Source organism: Panthera leo, chromosome B3 (assembly GCF_018350215.1).
Source record: "Panthera leo isolate Ple1 chromosome B3, P.leo_Ple1_pat1.1, whole genome shotgun sequence".
NCBI classification, from domain to species: domain Eukaryota; kingdom Metazoa; phylum Chordata; class Mammalia; order Carnivora; family Felidae; genus Panthera; species Panthera leo.
The window spans coordinates 108825670-108846574 of NC_056684.1; the positions used below are offsets into that span (position 1 = coordinate 108825670).

At 35.6% G+C, this 20905-nt stretch overlaps 1 protein-coding gene across 3 annotated transcripts in view; it reads right to left on the minus strand.

Annotated features, from left to right (window-relative positions):
• The window catches only part of KCNH5 (potassium voltage-gated channel subfamily H member 5), a 301067-nt gene that overhangs the window by 85996 nt on the left and 194166 nt on the right, over nucleotides 1-20905 (minus strand). For all 3 annotated transcript variants that reach the window (XM_042943442.1, XM_042943444.1, XM_042943443.1), the window contains one exon: nucleotides 20322-20521. In XM_042943442.1, coding sequence (XP_042799376.1) covers nucleotides 20322-20521 — 200 coding nt within the window. The remainder of the gene's footprint in view (nucleotides 1-20321; nucleotides 20522-20905) is intronic.

The following is a 20905-nucleotide window of genomic DNA, read 5'->3' on the forward strand; positions in this document are numbered from 1 at the left end:
CCAACAGTGCAAGAGGGTTCTTCTATCTCCATATCCTCATCAATACCTGTTGTTTCCTCAGTTGTTAATTATCCTGACAGGCATGAAGTGGTATCTCATTGTGGTTTTGATTTGCATTTCCTTGATGATGAGTGAGGTTGAGCATCTTTTCAAGTGTCTGTTGGCCATCCGTATGTGTGTCTTCTTTGAAAAAATGTTCATGTCTTCTGCCCATTTCTTTACTGGATTATTTATTTTGGGGGTGCTGAGTTTGACAAGTTCTTTATAGATTGTGGATACTTATCTTTTATCAGATATGTCATTTGCAGATATCCTCTCCCAGTCTGTAGGTTGTCTTTTTATTTCATAAATAATACAATTTTGGAGGCACCTGGGTAGCTCAGTTGGTTAAGCATCCAACTCTTGATTTCGGCTCAGGTCATAATCTCATGGTTTGTGGGATCGAGCCCCACATTACGCTCTGTGGTGATAGCATGAAGCTTGCTTGGGATTCTCTCTCTCTGCCCTTTCCCCTCTCTCTTTCTCTCTCTCTCTCTCTCTCTCTCTCTCAATAAATAAATAAATAACATTAAAATATACATATTTTATTATATATTATATATATATATATATATATATCCATAAATAATTTGGTTTTAACTTCTTATATCCTGTTCTTAGTCCTCTTATCTTAAGACACTTCCTTTCATCCCTTTACCACTAAGCTTCCAAGAAAAATAGCAGTCTTCCAAGGCTTTCCTTTCCCACAGAAGTATGGCCTTCCCTAAACTATTTCTTCTCATCCTAAGCACGCTCCAAGCTTCCTGACTCCACATAAGCATGTACTCTGGTTCACTATGTCTCACTCCTGCCCTCAAACTTAGAATTTCTTTTAATGTTTATTTATTTTTGAGACAGAGAGAGAGACAGAGACAGAGAGAGACAGAGACAGAGAGACAGAGCATGAGTAGGGGAGGGGCAGAGAGGGAGGGAGAATACAAAGCAGGCTCTAAGTTCCAAGCTGTCAGCACAGAGCCCAATGTGGGGCTGGAACTCACAAACTGTGAGATCATGACCTGAGCCAAAGTGGGACGCTAACCAACTGAGCCACCCAGGTGCCCCTGTCCTCAGTATTTTGCATTGTGGATGGTGAACCCTGATCACTGTTGTCTGTCCTCCATCATGACTAAGACCACTTGCCTCTTCCTCTGTTCTGTATATCTGCCTTCTGACTCTCAGCTCTGTTGCGGGTCCCAGAGTCAACTCTGTTGGTTTCGTGATGTATTTCCCACTGTTCAATTCAGTATAAAAATTTACAATATTCTCTGTCTCTTACCTGAGCTTTAGGCATACTCTTAAGGTGACTTCATTTGCTCTCCGTTTTAGTCTAGAGATTTGGGGAGAACATTTGTGAGCAAAGTTTGGCCGCCACGATTATATTATGGGAATCCAGAGGTCAGCATTATGTTTTTAATTTGTATTTCCTCTTTTGAGAAATGCCTATTTGTGTCTGTTCTCTTTCTATTGAGTTATCTTTTTTTATTAATTTATAGGAACTCTTTATATATTCTGGAAGTTAATCCTTTACTGATTACTTATATTTCAACATTTTCTCCTAATTCATAGATTATTTTTTCACTTTTCCTGTGGTGTATTTTGATGTACAGAAAGTGCTAATATTGCTAAAGTCAAATTTTTAGTATCTTTGTTATTAAGTCAAAATATGTCATGTTTAAGAGATTAAGAATTTAAACATATATTTAATCAGAAAGATTTTCTATATATTATTTTTTTTATTGTGGTAGGAACACTTAACATGAGATTTACCCTCTTAACAAATGTTTAAGTGTGAAATATAGTACTGTTGACCTTAGGTGTGATGTTGCACAGCAGATCTCTAGAACTTATTTATCTTGCAAAACTGAAACTTTATACCCATTGAAAGCAACTCCCCATTGTCCCTTCTCTCAGACTCTGGGAACCACCATTCAAACACTATTTTCTGTTTCTAGGAGTCAACTATTTAAATAACTTACATAAACAGAATCATGCAGTATTTATCCTTCTGTGACTGGTTTATTTCACTTAGCATAATGTCCTCTCATTTCATACATATTGTTTCATATAGCAGGATTCCCCTCTTTTTATGGCTGAATAATACCCTATTGTATGTGTACAGCACATTTTCCTTATCCATTTGTTCACTGATAGATTTAAATTATTTGCACATCTTGGCTATTGTGAATAATGCTGTAGTGAACATGGGAGGGCAAATATCTGTTTGATGCACCAATTTCAATTATTTTGAATTGGAATTGCTCTATCATCTGGTAGTTCTATTTTTAATTTTTTAAAAACTTCCATTCTGTTTCCCATAGCAGGTGTGCTATTTTACATTCCCACCAATAACGTACAAGAGTTCCATTTTCTTCACATCTTTGCTGACAGTTGTCTCTCTCTCTCTCTCTCTCTCTCTCTCTCTCTCTCATTTTGTTTTTTTGTTGGTGGTGGTTTTTTGGGGGGTTTTTTGGTAGCAGTAATTTTAATAAATGTAAGGTGACATCTCAGTGTAATTTTGATTTGTATTTCCCTGATGATTGGGGATGCTGGGCATCTTTTCATATACCTGCTGGTCATTTGTATGTCTTCTATGAAGAATGTCTAATTCAAGTCCTTGGCCAATTTTTTAATTGAATTGGTGTATTTTCACTATTGAGTTGTATGAGTTCCTTATATATTTTGGATATTAACCCATTATCAAATGTAGTGCTTACAAATATTTTTTCCCATTCATAGGCAGCATTTTACTTTTTTAGTGCTTTCCTTTGTTATGCAGAGGCTTTTTAGTTTGATATAGTTACACTTGTCTGTTACCAATTTTGTTGCCCATTTTTTTGGTGTCATATTCAAGAAATCATTGCCAAGACCAATGTCATGAAGCTTCCCCTATATTTTCTTCTAGGAGTTTTATAACTTCAGGTCTTAAGTTTAAGTCTTCAATTTTGAGTTGATTTTTGTGTATGGTGTGAGATAAAGATCCAATTTAATTCTTTTGCAGGTTAATAGCCAGTTTTCCCAGCCCCATTTGTTGACAAGACTATCCTTTCCCTATTGTGTATTCTTTGGTGCCCTTGTCAAGTTGGTCAACCATATATGCTTGGGTTTATTTCTGGGCTCTGTATGGTCTATAAGTCTTTATGTCAGTACAATCCTGGTTTAATCACTATAGATTTATAATATATTTTATAATAAGGAAGTGTGATACTTCTGGGCGTGTTCTTTCTGAAGACTGTTTGGGCTATTGGGGGTCCTCTGTGGTTCCATATGAATTTTAGGATTTTTTTTCCTACTTCTGTAAAAAATCACAGTTTTTAATATTTAAATCTTTAAAGTTAGAATTGATTGGTGTGGTATGGAGCAATTAAATTGGATTTTTTTTCCCATACAGGTAACCTTTAATACCAATGACATAATTATTGAATGGTCCTACCTTACCCACAGATCCACATTTGCCTCTCTCTGAATTATATAAAATCTCCCCATATGTCTGGGACAATAATTAGGGTCATTATCTTATGCCATTACCATATGTCAATTTGCCTGTCCCTATGCCAAAATCACACGGTCTTAATTATTACACATTACTCCTCTTCACTCCAATGTTGCATCTGTCTCCAATACTCTAGTAAATCTGTTTTCATCAAGTCCACCAGTAAGCTCCATGTTGCAAAATATAAGTGGAATTTTTCACATTTTATTTTATGCGTCTTTTAGAAGACTTCAAGACGTTTGCTCATTTTCTCTCTTGGCTTACATAAAATCAAATATTTCCATTTTTCCTATAATGTGAGCAGCTACTGCTCAGTGTTCTTTCTAGACCTTTCTTGTCTGCTTGACATCTAACTGCAGGAGGTTTCTCAAAGCTTGATCTTATACCCTTTTCTCTTTCTTAGCCATAATGTCATTTTGCATGATCACAGCTAGGTGTTGATGGTCTTTTATATATTAATGGCTTCCAAATTTATATGCCCTTATGACCCCAGAATTATATCCATTGATAAAATATTTATTGAGCATCCACCATGTACCAATCACTATCAAAATGCTAATTATTAAGAATAAAAGAGGCAAAATTGCCTGTCTGCATGAAATGTTTATTCTAATAATTCTAAGAATTATTCTAATTCTTTAACAAAGGAGTGAACTATATATATAATACTTCAGGTTGTATTAACTTCTGTGAAGAAACCTAAATCAAGGAAGATACCTAAAGACTTCAGCAATGGAGATGCTGCAATTTTGACTATGATAGAAATCTGACTAGAGATCCAATAATCTTATTTATTTATTTATACTTTTAAGAGATAGAGTGGGGGAGGGGGCAGAGGAAGAGGGGGTGTGGAGAGAGAGAGAGAGAGAGAGAGAGAGAGAGAATCTCAAGCATGCTGCATGCCCAATGTGGAGCTGGATGCAGGGCTCCATCCCACAACCCTGGGATCATGATCTGAGCCAAAATCAAGAGTTGGATGCTTAACCGACTGAGCCACCCAGGCACCCCTAGAGATCTTAAGCAGAGGTTAACAAAGTACAGCCTGAAGGCCAAATCTGGCCCACTACCTGCATTTGTACAGCCACTGAGTTCAGAATGGTTTTTACATTCTTAATGTTTATTTATTTTTGAGGATGACAGAGTGCAAGCAGGTGAGGGGCAGAGAGAGCCAGTGACACAGAATCCAAAGCAGGACCCAGGCTTTGAGCTGTCATCACAGAGCCTGATGCAGGGGTTGAACTCCCGGACCACGAGATCATGACCTGAGCTGAAGTCAGACATTCAACTGACTGAGCCACCCAGGCAACCCACAGAATGGTTTTTACTTTTTTAAATGATTGAAAAAAAATCAAAAGAAAAATACATTCCATTACATTTGAAAATATATGAAGTTCAAATTAATGTGTCCATAAACAACGTTTCATTGGCACACAGAAATATTCATGTATTTACTTCTTATTATCTATGGCTCTTTTCATGCTCCAAGGGCAAAGTTAAGGAGATGAAACAGAGACCACATGGCCCACAAAGCCTAAACTACATATGTACTATCTGGTCCTTTACACAAAAAGTTTGTGGATCCCTGAACTTGATCAATATGCTCTATTGCTTGCAAACAAAAAGTCTCACATGGCAAAGTTCTCTTTGGATTCAATGCCAGAAGAAAATATGTAAGTCTTTAGACAAATGTGTTTGCTTCCTTTAATAGAAAAAAACATTTCTCTTTTAATTCAGCTGCCAGGAAAACCAAAAGCTCAGTATGACCAACTTCAGTAACAATGACACTCCAGGTGGCCAGACACCTCTATTGTGTTTAATCCTTTACCTACATGTGTATGTGTATATGTTTATGTAGGTTGATGTATGGTCTTGTTCTCTCTTGATTTTAATTTATGAGAAGTCTATAATTTTGTGTGAAAGCCAATACAAATATGAACAAACATAAGGATAAGTTGTGTTTGGTATAGCTATTTTAAGAGGTTATCCATGAAATCATAATGACCAAACTGTCTTTCTCTGTTACAGGATTTGGAATTATGGAATGAAACAAGGACATGTCTAAATTTGTGAGAAGTTATAGTGTTCCCTGTGACAAAAATATGGCCCTAACTTATGGAATATGTAATATTTTCATATATAACTCGAGGAAAATACTAATATTTGAAAGGCTTTTTTTCGAGATCCTTAAATAACTGTGCAGGAAAGTACAAGTCCCAGTCAACTGGAAAATTTACTTCTGTGACCCAATTCATGCTTTGCCACTAACATTCTTATGCACTGTTGCCAACAGTGAGGTATATTAAGATAAAGTGATGATCTCATGTCACATGTTTCATTAGTTAGAAAGTAAAGGTCATAACAACTTTTCTCTCAACTCTTTTCGAATCTTATATAAAATACTTTAAAAATGAAGTGTGAAGAAAGAAAATCAGACTGTTGGTTTTATTTGCTTGTTTGTTTTGTTTTGTTTTTGAATCTTTTGTCTTATTTTTGAAATTTTTACAACAGCCCTCAAAAAGCCAAATAAATGAAATTCTGTGCATGTGTAGAAAGATTTCAATATAAGAATTTTCTTAAAACCAATTACAGGTAAATTGAATATCAAGAATATTAGCTCTAGCACCCACCAAGTTTAGACTATACAACCAGGCATTTCTGTTGTATATGTGTCTTATGTAAGTAATTAGTTTGATGGCTTTCTGATATCTGTTCATTAAAATATTGAGCTCTTAAGGGAACTTGGGTTCTTACAAGGGACTTAAGAAAATAAAATTTGTGTACATTTTTGCAATGTTACATAGTAAATGACTGTACAAATGAAAGCAGTTTTCCCAACCCCAACACCATTAAGAATACAAGAACCTTTTTCCAATATTGGAAAACCTTAACATTAATCTAATATTCACACCAAGTTAGGCAGCACAAGCTCATTAAAATTCCAAGTTTCATTGTTCCTGATTATAATTATACCAATGCAGTTTAGTAAAATTATATACCTCTTACTGATTAATAAAAACAGAAGCAAGAATTGTCACAATCCTGTTATCATCTGGCTATTATTACAGAGTAACAAAGATCACATAATTGTAATATGTCTATAAAGATTCAGAGATTTTGATGTATCACAGAGTACATTATGTTTAGGAATAGTGAATTTACTCCACCATTCTCGATGCAGGTGAGAACCATCCTTCTCTATATCAAAGAAGAAAACCAAAGTTAAATATATATATGTGTGTGTATGTGTGTGTGTGTGTATTTAATATATCTATACATAGATAGATTTAATATATATATTTAATATATACCTATATATTAAAGCATTTATATATAAGCATCTATAAATATATATAAATATATATGTATATGTATATATATATATATTTATTTACCTTGAATGCTAACACTTCACAATCATTTAAATTTTTATTAAGGAATTAGAAAATGTTAATTATTCACATAATTAGTCTTCTCTGTCTGCCCCCTAAACTGTAAGTTTCATGTGTCAAAGACCCCGCCTATCTTGCTCAGTTTCATCTCCAGTGTGTAGCATAGCATCTAGAACACAGTATGTATGGAATAACTGACTGATGTAGGGCAAAAAGCATTGACTTTAGAGTCAGAACCCTAGGAATTAGAAGCAAACATTTTCTCTGCCATTACATTCACTAAATGTGTATTCCATTACCTCTGATCCTTGGTTTACATTCTTCCAGGTGTCCCAGGCCCAGAGGCCAAGTACCTCTTGGTGTAACCATAAAATAGTATCAGTAGGTCAATGAAAGCAGAATGATTTGATCAGCCCTGTGAGAATGCAAGCCCAAGGTGGCAGGGCTGTCTCATTCACTCGTGCATTGTAGAGGCTGGAACAATGTCTTGAGTCTAAACAGAGGCTTAATCAACACGTGATATTCAAGATTGGAATAGGAAACAGATCTTTAAAGTAAACATCAACCTATGCATCAATATTTACCTAAATATTTATGAATTCTTGACAACACTTCTTGTCAAGCTTCAGCTCCCAGCATAGAGAATTTTACTTTCTTTTAGAAAAAATTTTTCATCTTCCTTCTAACCATACAAAACTTTATTACAAAGTTAATAAGCCATTATTAAATCAAAGTCCTTGTAACAGAAAATTAAGATGATAATGAAGTGTTACCATTAACAATAAAGAGGATTTGGGGTTTGGGGTTTAGGTTTTGTTTGTGTTCTTACTATATGGAAGGATGGTTCTCAACTGTCTTGAGAATGGTTGGATAAATGAATTGCTTCTAATCATATTGTGCTCTGTTATTTATTGAAGTGTATGAATCATTAAACACATGTAAAATTATGTGACCATTGATTTTATTACTTTTACAATACACTCTGAAGCCAAGTACTAACTGTCAGATTAAATGGGGGAAATTCTCTTTGGAGGTACTAGCATTTTTTTTTAATGTTTATTTATTTTTGAGAGACAGACAGAGGGAGCGTGTGAGCAGGGCAGGGGCAGAAAGAGAGGGGGACAGAGGATCTGAAAAGGTCTCTGTGCTGACAGCAGAGAGCCTGAAGTGGGGCTTGAACTCATGACCTGTTAGATCACGACCTGAGCCAAAGTCGAACACTTAACCAACTGAGCTACCCAAGCGCCCCCCCACCCTTGGATGTACTAGCATTTTAAATTGTGCCCTAGACAAGAGGAATCTTAACTGAAACAACTGGGTGGTTGGATTGGGTTGTTTCTCTTCTAATGGTGACTGGTTTCCCCTAAAAAGGCTGTTTCCCATTAATTTCTCATTCAGTGTCCCAAGATAAAGTTTGATACAAGGTTACAATATTAAACTCTTTAATCTAGACGGTCTTCTGATTTTTCCTGGGTGCTAAAAGGAAAATACTATTTCTAACAAAAACTTCCCAGATTATATGTTTAAATTTTAATCCTAGAAATGGAAATATCATTAAAGAATATATATCCTGAATCTGTGTGAGTTTAAGTGACTGTTCATCCATCCTGCTGGCACGTGACAACTAGACTGGAAGACTAGCTAACTAGAACTCAAGTCTCCTTATTGCTGGTCTAGCATTTTGCCCATCATACCCTACCTACACTACCTCCAATCCAAACTGTGCAATCCTTTGATCTTCACCTTGACTTCTACAAGTGGAACTTCTAACTCTGCATTAGAAGAGCTATGCCCAAGCTCTATAATTCCTTCTCATGAGCCCACCATATCTCATCCTGACCAACCTGCACAAGTTTTCAGATGGTCTCTCCTGTGTGGCTTAACTCTGAGATGATAACAATACAATTCCAGTCAAATGTTCATGGATTCCTTTTGGGGGTATAGGAAAATGATAAGTAGGGAGAGTAGAGAAACTTTATTTGGAAAAATAAACACATAGGGAAAAAAACTGGAAAAACTTGGGGCACTCAATCACTTAAGCATCTGACTCTTGGTTTCGGCACAGGTCATGCTCTCACGGCTCCTGAGTTCGAGCCCTGAGTCATGCTGTCAGTGCAGTGTCTGCTTGGGATTTTCTCTCTCCTTCTCTCTCTTTGCCCTCCCCCCACTTCTGTGCATGCTCTAAATAAATAAATAAATAAATAAATAAATAAATAAACTTTTTTAAAAAACAGGAAAAATTAAGGTGTGATAAGGAGATATTTGTCTACTAATACATAGCATATTAGTTGATAATAATATGCAACAAGTAACAGAATGTTCCTCTATAATGCAGACCTAGTCCAAACCCAATTTCATCATATGTGACATAAAATAAGTCATTTCATCTCTCTCAAACTATTTCTATACTAGTAAATAAAAATCATCATAGTACTTACGTGTTGGAAAGAGTAAAAATTAAACACTAAAATTAATGGCCTATTAAATTCATAAAAATTAAAAGAAGATTAATGCCCAATATTAACAATGCTATTCTGAAAAAGGATACATGTGAACCTATGTTGGTGATAGCTCATTTGATCTTTTAGAAGAAATAAACTATATAAATAATATAAACTATAAAATGTACGTACACTTTGATCTGGCAAACCAGATGCTCAGTGTCTATCTTAATATAAAGACATCTCAATATTGAGACATCTCAATATCTAATAATAGAAGATTTAAAATATATACTATATCCTTTAAATATAACATAAATGTTTATGTGGTATATATTTATGGCATAAATATATGTTCACAAAACCACAGAATCAGTGTGGCAAGCTATATTTCTGTGAGTGGTGGGATTGTGGACGATTTATTCTCTTTTCTTCTTTTTCTGTCATATTTCTAATTGTATGTAACAGTTACATATTTCTATTAAGTAAAAATTTTAGAAACAAGATGATTATAAAATATTCTTCTAACATTTATTCATCCTTGGTAGAGGTGATAATAACAGAATGCAGAAAGCTATACTCTGGTGATAAATGTATTATTCTCTGACACTTGCCCACAAAGGCAGCAGAACTGCTTCGAAACAGATACATGCTGATTGGTTTAATCAAATGAAGGTACCAATGGAATCCACGTGCCCTGTGTCAATTTATATATTGTTACTGGCTTTACAGTAAGATTTTTAACCAATGTGAATGAGCAGTTGAAGTTATTCTATGACACGTGGAAAGTACAGGCAATTCACAGTTGCTTAATGCTGGTTAATTGATAATTTATTAGTACCTAATGGACGAACTAGATTTTTCCTTTCTACTCTTTTCCACCTTCAAACCAGTTACTTAATGATTAGCTCATAGGGAATTTGTGTGTTATTATAAGATGCATGAAGAGTTTCAGTTTCTAATAAGATTTTATGTCCAAACTCTATTGCTTTCTCTATTGCCTTCTTCGACCCACATCTAAATAAGATTCACGCCCTCTCCTTTTAAAAAAATCTTATATAGCTCCATTTATTGTATTTCAAGCATCATCACAATTTGGAATCACACATTTATCTCTATGATTATTTACGTCTCCTCCCCCATTAGACTCTGAGCAACACAAGAGCAGAGATTGTGTTTATCTTTATTTTCCACTCCATAGCAATTACTACAATATCCTACAAAACCAAGGTTCCCTTTGACGTGGATGTAAATTTTAAAGGACGGCTGTTTTCCTATTTATAAATTCTACCATCGTAAAGATCCTTCTTTAACTGATGTCTCCTGTATCTCAGCAATACCCTGTATCTCAGAAATGAAGGAAGTGAAGACTTTCTCAAGAAAATTCCAGAAATAAAGAAATCAAAAAGAATGCTAATGTGCCAAGAGATGCCTGAAGGTCTCAGTCTCAAGACAGGTCAACACTCATGCCACCAGATTGCATAGCCATGTGTTCCTCTCCTTGTCCAGGACCATGCCCAGGAGGAGGGCATGAAGTGGCACCTCAGGAAATTGGCCGTGAACAACTAGAGGAATATCTTTCATACATAACAATTTTTCTTTTTCTTTAAATGTATTTATTTTCTCCACCTCTTGCTGCCTTCTGCTGTGCCAGACAGAGATGCCTATGGTTATTTGGCAACTAGTAAAGGAGCTAAAAGTAGCTTTTCGGTACTTCATAGACTATAAATGAATCCAAAATCAAAAAAAGCAATCAGCCTAAGCCAAAATACAGGCATCTTTTAGGCATTATCAAAAGAACCAGGAAAGAAATGGGAAAATGAGTAAGGAATAGAAAGCCACAGGGCCCTGGAAGAAAAATCATATATAACAAACACGGTCAAAGAGTAACAAAGACAGAAATCACAGGAATGGAGACATCTTTTTTAAAAAGTTCAGTTTATAAAATCCAACCATCTGCATAATTCTACTTTTGTCTAGTAAACCGCAAAAGTTGTAGGTAACACTATGATCTCATTCAAAAATGGGTTTTTCAATAGACATTTCTGAAGATTTCCTCTAGTGAGAGTTTGAAAACAGATCAATCAAGGCAGCTCAGAACAAAATAGCAGGTTGGATACACACACCTACTCATACTATCAAACTGTCTGCAGTATGTGGATTCATTCATGATTTAACTTTTCCTCTAAGTCTAAAATATGTTTTGTATTTGTGTTCAGTGGGTGTGTAGGTAGAAATATTTTATTCATCCAACTGTCTCTCCAATTGAGGTTCTATTTTCATCTATAATTTAAAGATGACACAGAATACCAGCAAAGACGAAGATTAAAAATGATGCCAAACATGAGCAAGTTCTCATAATTTATAACTGGTAAAGGAAGAAATAAATTATAAGCACAACAGACTAAATTATTTGTTAGCACTTGTGGCTGCTTCTCGTACGCAGGCACTACATGGGTACTTTTCATCTTCCAGCCAAATAAGTAAGGTGGTTATCTCCAATGTGGATGTGAACACAGGAGAATGAAACCCAGTTCTCATGGTCTGTATAAAGTCATGCTACTGGGCAACTCACCCATTGCCCTATATAAACAAGTCCTTCTTCTCATTCCTAGACTACACTATCAAATAATTGCTTAGTCCCTACCTCAGAGACCAGTGGCATATTGGTAAGAAAATGAAATACACTGAAGTAATTTCAACATGGTACATAAAAAGAACACATTTAATATTCCTAGCAAGAGGCGTGGGTCACTCAGGATTTATTTTAGTCATACAATGCCTCCCTATCATTATTATAGAAAAATAATACCGCCTGCTACCTGACACGCAGGAAGTTTATGAATAATCATATCAGCTGACAATAATATAAATCTTGCATTGGAGCACTCTTAAACTATGCCAAAAGCCCTGACAAACTACATATGCACTTGAATGTTCTGAAATATGATCAGAGAAATACTAAAAAGTTCTCCTTATTTGTAATGTTTCTAATAAACCCTTGAGTATTATTTTAATTTCTGATAAATGGAAGGAAAAATAAAATCGAAGCTTCAGATAAAGTCCACATTTTCAGAGAAAGCCTGTAGGCCAGCTAGAAAGGAGAAATGTTAATAATAATTCTGAATACTTCAAAATATTTTTGTGGGTAACAAATGAGCCAGACATGTGGCCATGACAATAGTCAAGTTCCCTGACCATGTTTATATATAGGTAGAAAGTCAGAGTTTTCAGAAATTCGAGGCATGATGCTTTCCCACAACAGGCTATAGAATAGTTCCTTACAAGGATAGACTATGCAGTCCCTTTCAACAAACAGATTACTTAACAACCACAGAAAAATAATATGTCACTTGTTTCTTGGGCAAGGCCTAGCTTATCCTGATCAGGGATTTTGTGTTCCTCAGAATTTTTTAAAAATGGCATTTGTTCTATAGCCATAGGAAAAAAAAAAAAACAATTAGTTGCATTTGTGAAACCAGAGTACATAGCTCTACTAATAAAAAAATTGTTGGGAAATAATTACTGACTTATAGAATCTTATTCTATCATTTTTGGTATAGGATATCTTGAATATATGTGTCTGAATTTTAAATAAGATATGATACGTAATGGTACTCCAAATCATTCAGACACAATTATCATGTAATATATTTAATATTATTAAATTAGTGTCAGGACCTGCAAGTTCATTGTGTACTACATTCTGCCTGTATCCTTTACCAGCAGGGAGTTAATTTTTTCCTGAAGCAGTTACATCACTGCAATTTAAAATACTTTAAGTCACCTGTCATACCTCTCCCCAAGCCTTCAATTAGCCAAACTAAATATTCATATTTCCTTTAATTATCCACCATATAACAAGATTCCCAGAACTTCATGCCGTCATGGTTACTTTCTGGTAAGAGTGCTGTCATTTGATAGTATTTCTTTTAAAATATCCAGCTAGATGTTATGCTAAGTGAAATAAGCCATACAGAGAAAGACAGATACCATATGTGTTCACTCTTATGTGGATCCTGAGAAACTTAACAGGAACCCATGAGGGAGGGGAAGGAAAAAAAAAAAAAAAAAGAGGTTAGAGTGGGAGAGAGCCAAAGCATAAGAGACTCTTAAAAACTGAGAACAAACTGAGGGTTGATGGGGGGTGGGAGGGAGGGGTGGGTGGGTGATGGGTATTGAGGAGGGCACCTGTTGGGAGGAGAACTGGGTGTTGTACGGAAACCAATTTGACAATAAATTTCATATATTTAAAAAATAAATTTTAAAAAATAAAATAAAATATCCAGCTAGAATTACTAGCATAATATTTTATCTATGATCTGATTAATATGGACTGGAATGATTATTACCTCTCTAGTAAAGACAAGAGTGCTTTTGTAATGCATGTTAAGACCAATTCAGTTTCATTTTAATATGTTCACATGTATGTATTTACATGATATGTTTTTTTTTTTATTTTTTTTCAACGTTTTTTATTTATTTTTGGGACAGAGAGAGACAGAGCATGAACGGGGGAGGGGCAGAGAGAGAGGGAGACACAGAATCTGAAACAGGCTCCAGGCTCCGAGCCATCAGCCCAGAGCCTGACGCGGGGCTCGAACTCACGGACCGCGAGATCGTGACCTGGCTGAAGTCGGACGCTTAACCGACAGCGCCACCCAGGCGCCCCTACATGATAAGTTTAACATAGCACATTTGTCTGCAGAAGTTTTCTTGGAAGGCTGATGTCTTCTCTCCCTTTTTTTTTAAATCTTTTTTTGAAGTAGGCTCCACGTCCGGCACACAGCCCAACACAGGGCTTGAACTCAAGACTCTGAGATCAAGACCTGAGCTGAGATCAAGAGTCAGATGCTTAACCAACTGTGCCATTGTCATAGGAACCTCTGGGAGTATTTGAATATTGAACCAAGGAAATGATGCCAGGTATGAAAATGTCATTGCTGTTTTCACATTTAGGAATACAAAGAAAAATATGTAGACGTGCTTTTCTAAATTAAAAAATAACATATAGAAGTAACTTGACTAAAAAGGACATTATTTTAACTTATAGGAAAAAATATATTGCCCACCATATTTGGAAGAAGTAGAGTACTTCTTTGATAGATTTGGTTAAAAAAATGATCCAAGATATGAAAATATTCAAATCTCAATTGTTTTAAATTCTAAAGGCATATTTCTGCCTGAATGTTTTGCATAATTCTGCCAGAACTTTTCATATAATGATATCTTCCTACTGATACTTTATGCTTATTATAAAACACATGAAACAAGAAATGAAGACCAAAGAGCTTTTTTCTACTGTTCTTTTTCAAATTGCATGTTAGAAAAAAAAGTGAGACAGTGAGAAATAAAAAATGATAAGGTTTTAAGCTTCATCATCCTTTCTATTTTTTCCCATAATCTCCTTTTTCCTTTTTAAATCCTCACTTATTCCACCCATTTCTCAGTCTTTTAAGTGCACAGAATGTTAGCGAGTAGCACAGCCCAGAGGATGGATTTTGGTTATTAAAATTAAAAAGAATCTAAAGCAATTGTAACAATTAGGTGTCAACAAAATATTTTCAACCAAATAAAATTAATCTAGGTACTGTTCCATATAGAATATCTTGCCTAAGGCAACCTTTCCTGATAGAAATACTACAATCTCCATGTAAGTCCTGACTTTAATGCCACAATTTGTATTAGAGAAAACATTATTCACATAAGGCAAGACTGGGTTAAATCACAGTGATTAATTTGCTTGTGGGGGTAAAGCTGACTTCAAAAAAATCTATAAAACTACATATGTGGAAACGATAGAAGGAAATCTCAGTAATTGGGGCGAAGGTTCGTCTCTAATTAGCTGCAATGCATCATTAAGTTCTATTGTACTAGCAACTGAAAAAAAAAAACATCGCTGTTTTAGAACAAATGAGAGAAGAGAAGCATTGGAACAAAGACATTTAACTTCATACATTTCAGTCTTTTCCAGTATATACTCATAGTTAAATCTGATAACAACCAACATTAATAAAATATCTGAAAGAGACCATCAAAAAAACGTGAGACAAGAAACATATAGTAAGACAAAGTATTTGGCTCACTGAGGAACAGAAAGTTGAATGGAGGTCTCTCATGTCAAATACGGGATAATTGTTAAAACTCAGATGCTGTTTACTAAAGCTACAACCTCAACTATGTTCATAGTTCTGAGATTGTGAATTACAGAATTTATTTGATTACTATCATCAATCTTTCATTTCCTTTTTTTTCACCCTTGTATTTTAACAAGCTCAGTCAACTTCATTATTATTATCAAAAGATCCTGCAATACAGATGAATATGTGATTAATAGAAGATAGATAGGTAGATAGATAGGAAGAAAGCTTTATTATGAAAGCCATATAAACTCACTGGCTGCTCTGCTGAAAGTATACTGCAATACAATATCTACTGTTATCTGCAATACAATATCTGCAATACAATATTTACTGTATCCTATACAATAACCCAGGTAGGGCATAATGGTGACTTGGACCAGAGATGAAGGGGGTTAGAACTAGAGGTGGAGCTAGCAGGATTTGGTGGAGGTTTTAATACGGGGACGTTTGTCTAAGCAACTGATGAGTGGAGTTTCCATTAATTGCATTAGGGAAGAATGTTCAGTGGAGCAGGTTTATGGGAGATGATGAGAAGTTCAGTTCTGGATCGTCTCACCGGATGTGAGTAGGCAGTTGGATAGGAGAGTCCACAGTTCCAGAACAGGTCCAAGACGAGTATATAGATTTGGGAAGGGTTAACACACATTTTAAAGTCATAAGATTGCAAGATATCACTGAAGAAGAGAATATGGATAGGAAAGAGAAGAGGCACAAGGACTGAGCTCTAGAATATCCCCCTAACTTAAGATATTATTTTAATCAAACTGCTTTCAAGAAATATCATACCATACCAGAGCACCTGGGTGGGTCAGTCAGTTAAGCGACTGACTCTTGATTTCAGCTCAGATCATAATCTCATGATTTGTGGGTTTGAACCACATTGGGCTCTGAGATGACAGCATGGAGCCTGCTTGGCATGCTCTCTCTCCCTCTCTCTGCCCATCCCCCACCCTCACTCAGGCTCTCTCTTTCTCTCTCTCTCTCAAAAATAAACAAAAAAGGAAATGCTTTACCAAATTACATATAAACCAGAATTATATGATAGTGTCAGTCACTACAGCATTTGCCAAGAGTGGCCATTATCTTTGGCAATTTGAAATACTAAAAATGGTCTCTTGCTGTTTCAGTATCTATTACAAGTTAAAATAGTATTTTTGTGTGTTTATTAATAATTTGTATTTTTGTATATTTATATAAACTATGTACTCAGCTAATTTTTCTCCTCAGGCATCTTAATTCTTATTGATTTACAAAATCATTTTACATATTAAGGTAATTAACCTTTCATTTGTGATATTTGTTCCAAATATTCTATCTTATTTTCATTTTCATGGTCTTTGGTGTGAAAGATTTTATATTTTCTAGCCAAATCTATTCACCAGTTACTTTGTTATGTATTCCATTGCTTTAATATGTACAAAGATAAATTAAACATGTTCACATAGTTTCTTTTTACTAGTTTATGGTTTCTTATTTTTTGCATTTAACTCAGTCCATCTGATATTTATGTTAGGCCATATGGGAAACCCTCATTAAATATTTTCTTAGATCTTTAGCTCATTTTATAATTACACTAAATAATATATCAATTCCTTCTTTGTGATATGTCCTTTAACTTACATTCAGTTCTTATCCATAGTAAACTCTAGTTCTGAGATATTTATTCCCATTTTTTGCTTTGGCTACTAATTCTTGTGTCTATATGTGGATACTTTATTATCATATTTTAAAATTATATGTTATATATACTATTTATTTGTCAAATTACTGAATGCCTACCTAACAGGCATGTGGGTTTTCTGCTGTGGTTGTTAGTTTCCCTACTAAACCAAAGTAGAATGACAATTTTTTTTTCTTTTGGTTCAGTATAGGATATGGTGTGGTAAGAATGCATTATTTATGTATTTACTTATTTATTTATTTATTTTTACATTTATTTATTTTTGAGAGACAGAGTGAGACAGAGCACAAGCAGGGGGAGGGGCAGAGAGAGAAAGGGACACAGAATCCGAGCTCCAGGCTCCAAGCAAGCATTCAGCACAGAGCCCAACGTGGGGCCCGAACCCATGAACTGCAAGACCATGACCCGAGCCGAAGTCAGACGCCCAACCGACTGAGCCACCCAGGAGCCCCAGGAATACACTGTTTTAAAGTTTTTATTTAAATTCCAGTTAGTTCCCATGCAGTGTAACATTAGTTTCAGATGTACAAGATAGTGATTCATCACTTCCATGCAACACCTGATGCTCATCACAAGTGCACTCCTTCATCCCCACCACCTGTTTCACCCATCCCCTTTGGTAACCATCAGTTTGTTCTCAGGGTTAAGAGTCTGTTTCTGTAAGGATACATTTTAAAATTCAGCCTCATTGACTCTGAAATTAGTGAGAATCTCATATACCTCCTTCCCAGGCCCAGACTTTAGCATATATCCCTTTATTTATAGTTCTGTCACGGCTTACCTCTCATGTCTTTGGGCGGGGATTTTCTTAATAGGCTGGGAGAAATCAATACAGGCATGGAGAGTTCGCTGCCACATCAAATTAAACTTTAGATATGTTTTATACATGCATAACAAAGCTTTCATATTTGCCACAGTTATTTAACTCTGCTTCTCCCATTAGTCAAAAACTACTCTTTCTGGCTTCCCATTCAGTTAGAGGCATGATTTTTTCTTTTTTCTTTTTTTTTTTTTAATGTTTATTTATGTTGAGAGAGATAGTGCGCTCACACAAGTGGGGGAGGAGAGGGAGAAAGAGAATCTCAAGAAGGCTCTGCACTGTCAGCACAGAGCCTGACACAGGGCTAGATCCCACAAACCATGAGCCAAAGTCAAGAATCAGATGCTTAACCAACTGAGCCACCCAGGCGCCCCCATGATTTTTTCTTATCCAAAAGCTAACCCACTTTAATACTTTGACTTATTTCTTTAAGAATCTTTTCATTTGAACTAAAGGTTTATTTTACCTTTAATATTAGCTTCCCAATCTTTTTTTCCCTATTATTCTACTCTCTTTGGATACTCTACTAATCAGAAGTACATTTCTGTTGCCACAAATGATGAACAGGCAAACCAAACAAAAAGAAAGTGGTAAATAATAGGAACTCAGAAATTGTTTCCTCCTGCATGGTACGTCCACTTTCAGACATTCCCCATGCCATTGCACTATACCCCAACTCCATCAAGAAGCAGACAGGTGAGCAGGTCCTTAAAGTTTGTGAGAATCTATTCAGCTCCCTTCCTGAACTACCCCAGCATCTGGGACTCAAAAATCTGCCCCTTACTAGATCTGGGCTTAAAGTATAGGTCAGTCTCTTTTCAAATGTAAAAGGCCATTATTCCATCATCTTACTGATGTTTTCTGCCAGCTGCCATGTGACTCCACTGAATTTTCTGAAAAGAAAAGCTTCTGACTGAGATGGTGATTGACAAGGTAGACAGTTGTCTCTTGATCTCAGTTTCACTGAATGTGGACCTCCAAGGACATCATGCTTCTGATGTCCTAAACACTGACCCTCACCTGTGTCCCTGAGAAAGATTTTCTTCCTTTTTTTGGACACCCTCCTTTTAACCACATATTGTCTGGCTTGGACATACATTAATCAAATTCCACAGAAGGTGGTTTGTCTTTTTCCTGTTTGTGGTCATACCTTCCACTTTAATGGCTGTTTAACTAGAAAATTAATACTGCATCTTGTTGGAAGGGGGAAATCTCACCCTCTTTCATGATTCCTCACATAATTACCCCCAAGTATCTCATCTCTACTCCCTCTGAAGGCTTCCCTCCCTCAACACTTCCATGTCTGGTCCCTAAATATTCCCTCAACCATCTGCTCCTAACAACAGCTGCTCTGACTTAGAACTACCTAAATGAAACTCCTCTGACTGAACATTGCTTGGTTCATTTGCTCTTTCCCTTTGACATTGAAAGGTGCTTACTGAGCAGATCTTAAAGAAAAACTCCAAGTCAACATCATATGATGAAAAGAACAAATCAAATTTGTGGGAAATGGCAAGGAAGGTAATGTACTATCTGATTAGCATGTCAAAAATTCAGTACCTAAAAATAATGGTCTCCACTGATTCTTATAAAGTAAAACAGTTCAAGATCAGTTTTTTCTAAAACTCGTGTTCAAGCCCTACTATCCATTCCCCATATTTGATGTGAATCAGCTGGGTGTAGGAAATCAGAATTTATTTTTTTTTATTTGTTTTTTTTTAAGGAGGACTTTGGGTCCTTCTTTGCCCCTGGTAGGAAATAGATGGGAAGAATTAGAAGAGGTTTCATGAAGAGACAAGTGAGAAATAAGAAAATAGAGATGTCAGATGAATGAGGTGGTATCCACTTTACAGATTTGTGTAAGGAGAAGAGGAAAATAAATAATTGTAAGTTGCTTTGTAAATATGTGTGAGAAAGGGGAGAGATTTAAGTAGAGGACAGCATAGAAGACATAGAACTTTTTAGTTTATAAGCAAAACCATTTCTTTCTAAATTTTAGATGGGCAAAAAGTCAAAGGAGAAATTAAAAATAAAATCAACCCAAAGAGACGGCAGCACTGTTAATTCTAGAGGAATGCAGCAAATTACTCTGAGTCGTAACAAGTGTTTTAGGGAAATGGAGTAATCAGTTGTTTACAGAAACCATAATTTCTACACTGATGATTAATGGTTGAGTGCTTTTCACCTTCTCAGCACTCAATAGATACTATGATTGACTGATATGTCACTTAGGAAGCAGTATACAGTGGGAAAGCTATAGGCATCAGAAGATCCCATTGAAATGGAAAATAAATAACAACAGCAATAATAACGCATACCTTCTCTGTGTCAATGCCTTTTGACATGGACCATGTTGAGACGATATAATCCATGACTCGTTCACTAAGCCCTTTGGGGACCTGATACAGTTTCAGAAAGTCCCGTACATTATTCAGCATCTCATGGTATCGGTTGGTGTTGGCATACATTTGCTGGAAAATTGTGGTAACGTTTCCAAAAATGGTTGCATAAAGAAGAGCTGAAAGAGAAGAAATAATGAAAATAAAACAAATATCCCAAGTAAAAATAAATATGAATATTGGCCAAGTCAATGAATCATTTGACAGCGATGTCTTTACAAACTTTTTGAGATTAACTCATGTTAAGCCCTGAGAAGAGTACCTGGAATTAGGTATTCATTCAGGAAATGTTCTTCAGTATGACAAACATGGCTTTATGAGCATGTGCTATCCTAGTTAACATGGCAAAACATGAGAGTGGCTAATGAATTTTGTAAAGAATTAGATGATCCAACGTTAAAATTTGCCTAAGGAATTCTAGCCTTATGACTAAAGATATCCGGCAGCCTTGTCCTCCTGAATGAAGCCTAATCAATTTAAGTTTTCCAGGGATTGATGATCCA